Here is a 12,368-nt window from a genome sequence, read left to right as displayed (position 1 = left end):
CCCTCTGGTCCTTTCATCCCCCCGCTTGCCATCCTTCAACAGCTTTTCAGTGCTTTTAGGAAGAGATCCTGACCTGGTCACCAGGATGCTGGCTCGTCTGGCCTCGCCCCGGCCACGTGATTCTTCCTCTCTAGGCTTCATGCCCTGCGGCCCTGCCATTTCTCTAATCTCAGGGCTCACGTGGCCCACAGGCCTGTCCACGTGTGTCCTACGCCTGCCACGTGCTCAGGCCTCCTCCAGCCCTGGCTGGGGAAGACCTCTGTTCCCAGTTCTCCCCGAGCCCACACTGCTGCTCCGGGGTACTCGGCACCGTGGAATTAAGTGCTTCTGCAATTGTTACGTTTCGCATCTGTAAGCTCCGTGAAGGCAGAGCCCGTGTCCGTCTGCTGACCACTGAGCTCCAGAGCCTCGCCCTGATGACGCACGTGAACAGATGCTCACAGGTGCGTGCTCCATAGCCGAGTGCCCGCCCTGGGCAGGGGCTGGGGCTCTGGGGCCACACTGGTTGGGTCTGAATTCTGGTTTCTCCACTTATTAGTCATGTAACCTTAGGCAGGTGACGTGAGAGCTGTGTCTTGGTTTTTCCATCTGTAAAATGGGGTGATTAAAGGGTATTTACACCTTATATGGCTATTACAAGGACTAAACAAGTTAAGACACATAAAGTCCCAGGATAAGGTCTGACACATGCACGGTGCTTGGTAAAGGTCAGCTACCTGCAGGTTGTAGACCATGAATCAAAACCTCCCAGGGCAGCAGAAGGGGCAGGTCTGGCGGGGCTGACCCACAGAGACTGGCACCGTGTCAGGTCAGGCCTGACCCCTGGGTACCACGTGTTCCCTCCGGCGAGCACTCCCTGTGCAGTGACCCTCACGTCACCTGTCTGGGAGCTGTCTTCATCTTGTCATGGTGGCCATGCCACAGGATTACCCTTCAACCCTGCGGATGCAGCCTCCCGGCGGCTGGGAGGAACCTGGCAGGGGGAAGGGCGAACGGGACAGGCCAGCCAGGGCCAAGGAATTTGTGAGAGTATCACAGCTTTACATTCCCAGCAGAAATCAGAAAATCTGATCTTGCACATCTAAGAATAGCCGTTGGTTTCGACGGTGAGAGATGCCAAAGTGAAAGCTATAATTATTAGTAAGTAACAAGCAGAAATTATCCACCTACTTCAAAGTCATTTTTAGCTGCCATCCCAGAAGTGGAAATTGAAGGATGGACACCAAGAAGCTGCTTGGCTTGGGAAAGGACCTGGTTCAACTCTGAATGGCTGTGAATGTATGAATTTCCAATGGCCAATGATAACGTGTGCATTCAAAAGAAAACGATGCATGACTCCCAGGGAGATACGTCTCAAGGTGCAACAAACATCAAATGCTCTAATTCAGCTCTCCTGACTCCTGCCCAGTGAGACCACAGAGGTTCTGGCTTCTATCTGGCCTGGGTTACCCTTCTGCATAACAGAGGAAAAGAACGCTTTGGACCTTCTATATAAGATGGTGTATATACAAATGGCACTAGAAGATACTTGGAACTTTCAGGAAAAGAGACCATAAAAATGGGTAGTTGCTTTCTAAATATCATGTGATACCCAGATGCTATAAGGAAAAGATTGATAAATGTAAAAAAAAAAAAAATTTGGCAAAAAACCCCCAACAAACCCCCAAAACACAAACAAAATTAAAATGGGGGGAAATACTTATAGCACATATGACACAAGGCAAATTTCTTTGACACATAATAAGTGCTTACAACTCAAAAAGAAAAGCTCAGTATCTAAGAAGATAAATGGGCAGAAGCCATGAGCAGACAACTGAAATACCATTTTCACCTATCAGATTGGCAAAGATCTTGAAGTTTGATAATTTGCTGTGTTATAAAGAATGTGAGAAAATGGGCATCCTTACCTTGTTGACTGGAATGCAAACTGGCACAATTCTGTGGAAGGCAATGTGACAAAATTTCCCAAAATTAAAGAGGATGCACACTTTGATCCATCAATTCCACTTTTAGGAGTTTACCTTACAGGTACAGAACAATCTATAGAAGGCTACTCATTGACGCATTGTCCGTAGCAGCAAAATACTAGAAATAATCTAAATGTTAATGTTAAGTGGACTTCTGGTTAAATTATGGTAAAATCATACAATGGATTTACTCTCTGATGTGCCGACAGGCAATGATCTCCAGCGAGTGTTACACCCTGGCAGGTGTGCACACACTAACGGTGGTTGCTGTGGGTGAGTGTGACTGACACTCGGGATGGCAGGAAGCCACTCATTTCACGTCTTTTGTGCCTTTTAAACTGTGTATCATGTGCATGTATTATTTTTTCAAAAATAATTTAAATCAAATTGTCACATGGGTCCAAACAAACCAAGCAACAAAACATGTACAACCTATGCCAGTTGGCCACCAGGTATCCTGTGAGGAGGCTGAGGCCCTGGGGTCAGAAGTGTCCAGGAAGGAGGAGGAGGTACAGAGGGAAGGGGCGCCCAGGGCGTGGGTCCCACCACACAGGACGGGAGGGACCCCGGATGGTCAAGCATCCCTGGACTTCTGGGTCTGTGCTCCCCAATGGGCCTGTGGCTGATTTCCTCACAGAGCAGCCAGAGGCTCAGGCGTCCTAGTCATGATCTCTTTGCCATCCAAATGACATACAGGTGGCTCAGGGACCTGCTCATATAATAGGCTGGAAATCTGAGGTCGTCTCAGAGTGGCCTTATCTGCCAGCCTCAAATCTGGGGCCACCTCCAGCACGGGCCTCCACCACAAGCTCCCACTACACTCAGCTCACCAGAAAAAACAACCAGGAGAGAAGAGACCCACAAACGCCACAGAAACACCATGGCCTTGGGTATGAGGCCTTGATCTAGTTTCTTCCAAAGCTTGCGACCTTTACAGAATCTGGCAGTATTGTTAGAGCTGATGATGGACGCAGATGTTACCTGGTTTCCATAAGTTGTCAAAAAATGTGAGTCACTTTTAGTTTGCCACCCAGAGCAGTAAAGCTCAAACCACATATTGTAAAACCTTACAGTTCAGTGGAAGCTTATTTTATGAATTCCTTCTGAGTTTACCTCTTCAAAGACCATATTGAATATACGATACAATTCTAATCTTGACTCAAAGTCAGTGCTTTGAAAGAGTCAATATAGCACCAATCCTATAAAGATTATCATTTGCTCCATTCATTCATACTATATAAGTGTGATTTATATTCTGCCTGGAGTTTAAGGCAAGTATGATACTCCATTTCCAGAATTCAATTCCACCAACTCGTAGAGTGTTAAAAGCCACACGCATTAATAGCAATGAGAGCTTTATTCTGTCCTATAGGCTATGGCAATGAGAAATGGATGTCACACGATTAATAAAACTTCAAGGATAACTCCAAACGGAATATTAGGTGCCAGGTTCTTCAATGTTCTAATAAGCAGCTACAAAATTTCCTCCCAAGAGTCATGGTGGGTCACGTCAAGAGGAGCAAAGCCTGCATAACTGAGTGAGGGGCAGCAAGCCACTGGGCAAAGCGGTCCTGGAACTCAGTGACCCTCACCAAGGTCATTAGCTTTTCCGAGACACAAGCAAGAGAAGCAATGCCTGGGAGGTCAAGGGAGCTGCTTCCAGCCTAGAAGGATCACCTTCTGCCCTTGTGGTTTCATAGACATTGGCCCTTTAAAAACTCAACTTCCTGCCCATTTTGAAGGACAACTTTGCCCCTCTACTAGCCCTGCAGGTTGGGCCAGTCTCACCTGGCCTGGACACTAAAGTGAACCCCTTCTCTTTTTGTTCTTTGCCGTCACTGCTCATGAGGGTGACTGAATAGGACAGGCACCAGGTCCTAGATTGGGGACCAGCTTTTCTTCAAGAGAGCCGCAGAGGAAGGCATGACTGCTGCTCTCGGGCCCTTGAGTCAGCCTGTCTAGAGCCCAGTAAGAGGCTGAACGCTGGCCAGCATCTGCACATGAAGAACAATCAACACATTCGTGAATCACCCCTCTTTTGTATTTCTGCTTAGAAGAACATAATTTGTTAATTTACAGTGGTTGTTTTGGCTCAATTAAAGATGCCAACACGGAAGCGGCTGACTGAGCTCGGCTCTGGGACATGCCAAACCCAGGTAAATCCAATCGTGTTTCTTACACGAAGGTTCCAAACAAGGTTGAACATCACACAATTAGCCTTGGCAAAAAAGGAGTAAACAGATGGCCAGTGGTGGGTAATAAGCACTTTCGCAGCCAAACCTGGGCTTTTGCCGTGCACCCCGAGAGTTGAGCCTGGGAAGGCCTTGCAGATCAAGGGGTAAAACTTGAGAAACAGAAGTTATCTTTCCTATGGAACTATAAATATGGAAGCAAATCAATAGCCACCATTTGCTCTGTACAGTGGGATTCCCACTGCTAAAATGTCTGCAGGCTGGATTTATTATGGCGACTTCCTAGCTATGCAGAAGCAGCCACGTGAAACTGGAGGAGGGGCACTCACACCTGCCTTCTGGGCTAGTTTCCAGTTCGGCAGCTGCTGGTACCTGCCTCGCTCTCTGAGGATTACCAGGAGCGCCATCAGAAAGGAGAGCTCGGACATCAAAAACGCTGTACCCCTCACCCCCTCGGCTTAGATAAAGACATCTGTGTCATCAGGACACCTGGCCCCTGTCCCAGGGTCTCTTAGACTTCCCCACCAGGGTGTGCCAGGCACTGTGCTCACCAACCCTAGGAGACGATGCTATTAACCCCACCGTACGGATGAGGAAACCGAGGCTGAGAGGGGAGGCTATCACCTCCAGCCTGTGCAGCTGTTGGTAAGTAGCAGAGCTGAGGATCCACTCCAAGGCTGCAGGACTGCCAGACCTCCGTCGGGTCTGGGACACCACGCTCTGCTGTCCCCGTCAAAGAAAGTCTGGGGTGTAGATCTCTGGCCCCTGCTACAGCATGAACCCTGCGGCCCAGGCCACAAGCTCCCCTCTGGCGGAGCGGCAGGTGGGCGTGGGGTTGAGGGGCGGAGCGGTACCTGCGTGGAGCCAGATCTGCGCCAGCGTCATCCAGGGGTGTAGCGGGCCCTGCTTGGGGGTGCTGCTCTGCAGAGACGACGCCACTTCCGACAGTGCCTGCTCCACTCTGGAGGCTGCTACCGACGTGGCGTGGACAGAGCCTGCGGGAGGGTTTCGGGAAGACGGCATCAGAGGCGAAAGGACAGAGCCAGCCAGCCACCGACCCACACAGCCAGCCATCCCCCTCACACACAGGCACGGGTTCAAGACGTACACACACCCCTCCCTCACGATGTTTCTGAGGCTTATGGTCCTTACTGTCTATACAGTCACTATGGCCTGGCACCTTAGTTTCTGTCCTTCGCTTTAGCTCGCCTTTTAGTCAGGCCAGGGCACACGCTGCGCAAATGCTCCGTCCGGGAGCTGAGTCGAGTGCAGGCTGCGTGTCGGGGCAGGAGGGGCACGGCTAGCCACGAGGCCGTGACACGCTGCTGAAACTTGGCAGACGTGAAGTACTACAAAGGGAGGTGACAAAGCACCCCTGCCTGGACCTGAACTTAGAAACTACCTGGGGGGCAGGGGGAGGAATCACACTTGCCTCCTGGGGCAGGATTTGGCATAGATGGAGGCCATTCTCAAGACAAACCCAGCAACCGCCCGTTTCGTTCCCTGGCCTTTGAGGGATTTGGAACCATATTCTAGGACATGGCTTAAAAACTGTAGACAAAGCACAATTTGCCTGCTGTCTAAGCAGGTGTCTATCACTAAGGCTAATACCAGACTCGCCGAGGACAGGTTACAGCAAAGTGGCCCGGGGCTCAGGAGCTGCACCCGCCTCACTCTTCTGTAGAAGCCACTGTCCCGAGAGCTGGGGGAGGCGACAGGCAGAGCACATTCACTGGCCACAGGGCTTCTAGTCAGAAGTCCGCTGAGTCAAATGACACATTCCTCTCCACGCTGACCCTCGAGAGGTCCTGGCGATCGGAGGCCACCTCTCAAAACAGGGGCTCTTTCCCCGCCTCTTTCCAACATCCGCTCTTGGAGGAATGGTTTCAGAACTGAGAGCGGGAGTCTTGGTTATTTCAAATTTAAAACTGGTGATAGTTATATTCACTGGCAACATTCTTAATTTATAACTCATCGTAAAGTGTAATGTGGAGATAAACATTCCAACGTCGTCAGTGGTAACTATCAACTTATCATGAGGTTGAAGATGGTGGTAATATAGAGAGATAAATGCTGACTACCCAAATAAATTTCACTCTGGGTAAAATGAGACTGTGAGCGTAAAAATAATTTCTGTTGGGGCTTTGAAATGCACCAAGTTGGTCTTGTTTATGATAGAAAAATATTAATCTAGAAATGGGAAAGTATATTCTCAGTATGGTACAAACAGCCAGCAACTGTTATTCTCACAGTTAAACATCAGAGATTGTCTTATTCAAGTCATAAGTGACATAAGAATGTCTTCTGTTTTCATGAATATTTAAGGAAGAAAGCTTCTAAAAGTTCTAAACAGTGAATAAGACATGAAAGATTTGAAAAGAGGAAAGCATAAAATTATTATTTTCAGATTATATGATTGTACTTCATGAAAACAAATAAAATCTGGAAATTAACTGATCTGAAAAAAAATTTTTTTTTTAATGAAAATTAATTTATTCATTTTTAAGACTACTTGCAGCAACAGACTGGCCATCCATATCCCAACACAAATGAAACATGGATTTTTCTAAATACACTCAAATCCGTCAGTGGGGTGGGGTTGGTGGAGGTGAAATGCAGGAGGTGGATGGGAACCAGACGGGGCATCCAGCTTCTGTGGATAATCCACACACAGCGCCCACGGGGAAGAGTATGAGGAGGGCGCCTCTGGAGAAGGACCAGTGAGTCCTCCAGAGTGAGCGCTGCCATGCAAGGAGGATCTTGAGGCCCAGTTCAGAGACGCTGATCGATATCATTATGATCCAGGAGAACTGATGAAGTTCAGCTAAGAACTGACCTTGCTTAGACAAAGTGTGTTGGACTACTTAAAAAAAAACCCTAAACAGCAAAATGATTAAACTGCTGCTGATTTTTTTGGTCTTGTTTTGTTTTTAACCTTTTTATGGAAAAATCAATGCTTTAACTTTGATAACAAGGATTGGATGTAGTCTCTCTGAGACTTTTAACAGCAACTATTAGTAAATAAATAAGGTTGTTGTTGCTACATTTTGACATTGTCAAGCCGGCTCACCTCCTCACTGACTACCTTCAACAGTGGTTCTCAACTTTGACTTCACAACAGAATCGCTTAGGGATTTTAAAAAATCATGATGCCATAGCTACAGCCCAGACGGACCGAATCACGGACCCTAGGGGTGGGACCAGGCATCTATTTGTTAACAGCCCAGGTGGTTCCAATGTGCAGCTAAGGCTGAGGCCCCTGACCTGGGGAGAGAGGAAGAAGGTGTTATTAACTGCCATTTGGTCAAGAAAAGCCTGCAGGCGTCCTCTACACAGGCCAGCCAGCCTGAGCTGTCCTGCTTCCCTGCAGCCCAACAGTCTGGGGAAAGAGTACCGGGAAGATCTTGTTCTTTAGGACGGAGGTTCTCAGAATCCTCTTGGTCTCAGAATCCCTTAGGAGTCTGCAAATTTATTGAGACCCCTCAAGAGATCTGGTTTACATGGGTTATATCTATTGATATTGACACATGAGAAATCGAAACTGAGAAATGCTCAAAATATTTAGTTATTAATTCATTTTAAAAAAAGAACAATAATAAACTACCGCTCTAGAAAAATCCTACACATTTTCTACCAGGTTCTCAGGCTCCTTTGCTACAAGGACTTGTGACTTTTGGAGGGGCTAATTTTGCTTTTTTGGATTAATTGTTTGGTTCACAAATGAACTAATCAGAACTAACGTCAAAGTTCCTTCTCTTAGTGGTATCTATATACAACTAAATTAATTAATTCTTCACATAATAATCTGTAAAATAATAAATTTTAATTTATTATTAAAATCAGTGTTTCACTGTGAAAAAGGTCTGGCAAATGATGATGATGACGACGCCAGCACTGGTGATTATTGGCTTTAGTGAACGTGGCCTGTTTCAGGCTCTCTGATTTGCACTTTACATATATTATTTCACTTAATCTTTAAACAATTCTTTGAGGCAGGTAACACTGTTACCTGCATTGTTTAGATGGCAAAATTGAGATTTCAGTGAGTATCTTACCCAAAGTCATACAGCCAGCAGGTGGCAAAACCAGGACTCAAAACACTAGCCTAACTCCAAATCTAGCCTCTGAATCCAGCCCTGATGCCACCTCCACCAGGAAGGCTGCTGTGAGCCTTCTGTTTCTTCTCCCTAGCACCCTCGTGTAAGAAGTTAGGCCTCGGGTCCTCATGCCCCATCTCACCCTGTGGGTATGGTTATCACCGTACAGACCACACTGTTTTATGTTAAAAGTTGATGTAACTGTCTCTCCTCCGAGACTGGGTGGTTCTGGAAGACAGGAACATGCCCTCCATTTAGGCATTTTCAGGGGCTCACAATGCCAGGCCCACGCAATGTACTTGGTAAATGCTTGCGGAACGAGTGCATGATGAATGAATGAATGGAAGAATGAGTACTGTCAATACACACATCGCTGTGTGAAATTTAGAAGAGTGGCCCCTCTTTGGGGAAGCATGTCTGGGTGCCCTACTCTCCTTCCCTAATGGCTCAGAGGCCAGAACCTTCCCTGTCTCAAGGGGCTTCTCAGCATGGCTGTGCTCAATTCCAACAACCTGGACTAAGAACCACAGTGGTGCACGGCTGGATTAATGCTGCACTCACCTAGGGGCTTCCCATCTCTAACATAACTAACCCGCTTAAATAGGGAGGGTAACTGAGGTTCGTCAGAAATAACCGTTTCCTTCCTAGTCGATCCCTTTTCACACACGCCTCAGAGGGGCAGAGACCCTTCAGGTTCTGAACTAGGGATGGATATTAGGGCATTCAGTACTTATTAATAATGGTAGGTGACTTATGATAATGGTAAAATTATTTAATAGTTAATGTCTACTCTTTCCGGCAATAGCATAGTATATCAAATTCTTCCACTGGGTTAGAATTTGGAGGAAAAAAGGGATAAACATCATTATGATTTAATAGTTAATGTCTACTCTTTCCGGCAATAGCATAGTATATCAAATTCTTCCACTGGGTTAGAATTTGGAGGAAAAAAGGGATAAACATCATTATGAATCAGAATGGATATATCTGATTACAAATAATCAAAACAACCTGTAACTTAACTGTTTCATAGGATTGAAAATGGTAAGTGCCAAAACAGATTTTGATTTCTGTTGGTAAACACCTAGAAATGCTAGTTCTAACCAACCTATTTTTAAAGCAACCTTTTTCTTTCTCACCAAAGCAAATGTACTCCTACAGCGTGCGTGGGGGTTAAGAGGATTATTCCCCTAAGGGAAATGGACAAATTGAGGCTTGAGAAAGGAATTAGAGGGAGGAATAGAAGACATATTTCTAATTTGAAATCCAAGACTCTGGAGAAATAAGCTTCCAAATAATCAGGTTCGACAGGTAAGCCAGCGAATGTGTCCGGCCACGGTACATCTCTCATTTATCACGTTAATTTGAGAAGCGCTTGTCCCTGTCGTAACCCTGAGAGCCGAGCAGCCACCAAGTCCCTCAGTCACAGGGCACAGTGGCTCTGAAAAGCTACTGCAAAACCAACTGAACCGACAGCTGACACAGGCAGGTGAGAGCATGCCCTAAAATCTGGCCTAGGTTCTGTGACCTGATTGCCCCAGTGGTCCAGGGGGCATAAGATGCCCTGGAGCTGAGGAGATCTGAATTTCCTCCCACCTAGAGGCCTGAGAGGAAATGTTATCTCGGACACCTGATACATAGGCAAAGTGCCACTTGAAGAATTGTTCTGATCCCTACATCCGGGGTCTTTATCTGAGTCCCCCCGCCTTGGACCACTGTCTGGGTGGGGTGGGGGACAGGGGCAGTGAAAGAGAGGCCCCAGGAGCTGCGGTGGAGAGTCATCTCCCCATGGGCAGAGGGGCCTGGGTTCCTGGCCTCAGGAAGCTGAGTCCAAGCTCAGCTTGCAGGATGTCTGCCCCACATTCCTATCATTTGCTGAAGCCTGTGGAGAAACCCTGCCACAAGTAGGACGCCAGGCACAGCCAGGTCAACTTGCCGTTGCAGTTGAAGCCTTGCCAAAAATCCTTTTCCAAAGCACACTACACCTGCGGTCAATTTCACACAGACCTCAAATGTGGCAATCACATGTGGACCCTATTTCAATATCCAAGGCTCATCATTCAAAGGGGTCTCAGAGCCAATAATGCTGTTAAGCAAAAGGCTCAATAAATTATGTGGCCTAGTTAGGTCCCATCACCTGTATTTTCACAAGCAGGGTCACTGAGTGCATGGCGTGTATTTATATTCTAGCTACCCTTTTGGCTGTTCTGGTCGCATTATGTAAGCTGCTGTGGTCTGAAGGATGTCCACCTTCCCTGTCCCCTCATATCTTCACAGCACGTAGGAGATGAACAGGTCTCAGATGCAGCCCTGCTGCCTGCTGTCTTGCTGAGCAACACAGCCCGGGAACAACAGACAGCTGTGTTACTTGATGTGCGAAAAAAATCCTCTACCGAAGAGACACCAGTAGGCGCACCTCACAGGTGTTTGCTCAGGATTCAGGCTGCTCTTTGCTTCCCGGCCCTGGAGAGTTAACTCGGATGCCTCATAGGCATGAACGTGAGAGAATGTAGAGCACGTGGCCGCGCCCCAAGTTCCATCTCTCTGCTTGTCACCCACATTCTTTCTGCCTAATGCCGCCGCAGCAGATACTGGCCCTCCCCACGTTTTTCTGAAAAGAAACCGAGTGTGCAGAAATTACCCACTGCTAATAAATCTCTGTACTGATTTTCCCTCAGTCCTGAAGTGATTCAATAGTATCTGTCAGTAGAGTTTATTCAGCTTCCGGTTCTTAGAAGCTGTGCCCCCGAAACAATGAAAGAATTAAAGAAAAGCAGCAGCTCCCCTTCTTAAAGACCCTGCAAACTAAACAACGATCTGAATGACTAAGCATTCTGCCTGAGAGCTTTGCTTAAAATTGTTCGTTTTTAACAGGAAAAGGATGCCTGTTTCTCAAGATAGGGCTTGCGCGTAAATCAGTGCAACACTGCGGACTGCTGGCAGCCCAGCGACCTCCTCACACCTGGCCCCTGTGCGCTAAGAACCAGAACGTCCTTGGACCCGAGGAGACAGTGATGACTGTCTCTTCTTTTCTGAGGCGGGAGGAGAGATACGAGCGTCCGCTCTCACTTCAGCACTCAAATTAGGCATATTTTTCTCTGTACCTTAAAAACATGAGCCATTTTCCTCCACTCCCCACCCTGCCAACCCCGGGCGAGGACAGTTCCTATCTTTGCTGGAGGCGGTCCTGCTTCTCGAGGAGGCTGATCTGGGGGTGGTGGGCTCCTCACAGCACGCTGTCAGAGATCTCCCTTCCACATTTTGATCCCTCGAGGGCTGCCCACTGCCCTCTTCACAGCATGTCCACCCACGTGATGGGGCCACGGGGCTGGGGCGGATTTAGGGGCCACTGCTGGGTCTATCCAACTCCCACCGACTATGGGGCCTCTTGGTTGTGGGTCCCGCCGATAAATAGCTCTGGGGGGTCATTCTAGTAGATAGTTTTCTTTTTTCACTGAGTGAAAAGGGAGGTTAAGATAGCCAAGGAAATCTGGACAGCCAACCCATGGTCCCAAGACGAGATCACAATTTCCAAATGACTTTAACAGAATATCAAGCACAGTTGAAACCTGACAGGATGTGCCTTCTCTTGAAAGGGGAGAGTCCTTTCCAGGGAAAGCTGTAGGGAAGGATCCCCCTGAGGCAGGGGTATGTGGTCACCAGTGGGCATGCGCGGCTGGCCTGCATGCTGCTGATGGCAGCCGGCGGGGCTAAGCGGCGCACATGCAGGGAGGGTCCCGCCGTGAGGGTGAGCTGAGAGACGGCTCTGGGCGGGAGACAGCACCTTCCGGAGGACTACACCGGGCAGAGGCTACCCACCTCCTCAAACCCTCCCCAGTGCACAGCCATGAGGCCGTGTCTCTGGAATGAAGTGTCCTTCCGCCTGGGAAAGGCTTTTGTCTCTGATGCAGCCCATGGGAGAAGCCTCCCAGGCTCGGGCCATAGTCTAATTGCTGGACGCGTGCTCCTCCACTTCTCCCCGAGTGCCATTTGTTATTGACTTGTCCATCTCCTAAAATTCCATCTGACCTTGTTTACAGAAAGACACTCCAGAACTACTTAAGGAGAATTAATTTTAATTTAATTAAGATGGCAAGAAATGGTTTATACTT

General features: G+C 47.9%; 1 protein-coding gene across 8 annotated transcripts in view; it reads right to left on the bottom strand.

The window, feature by feature from the left end:
* The window catches only part of TTC7B (tetratricopeptide repeat domain 7B), a 241,342-nt gene that overhangs the window by 40,983 nt on the left and 187,991 nt on the right, over positions 1 to 12,368 (bottom strand). For all 8 annotated transcript variants that reach the window (XM_057542440.1, XM_057542438.1, XM_057542439.1 and 5 more), the window contains one exon: positions 5,014 to 5,154. In XM_057542440.1, coding sequence (XP_057398423.1) covers positions 5,014 to 5,154 — 141 coding nt within the window. The remainder of the gene's footprint in view (positions 1 to 5,013; positions 5,155 to 12,368) is intronic.

Source organism: Balaenoptera acutorostrata, chromosome 3 (assembly GCF_949987535.1).
Source record: "Balaenoptera acutorostrata chromosome 3, mBalAcu1.1, whole genome shotgun sequence".
NCBI lineage: Eukaryota > Metazoa > Chordata > Mammalia > Artiodactyla > Balaenopteridae > Balaenoptera > Balaenoptera acutorostrata.
The sequence above is the reverse complement of the archived record's forward strand: the minus strand, read 5'-3'. Positions and strand labels throughout refer to the sequence as shown.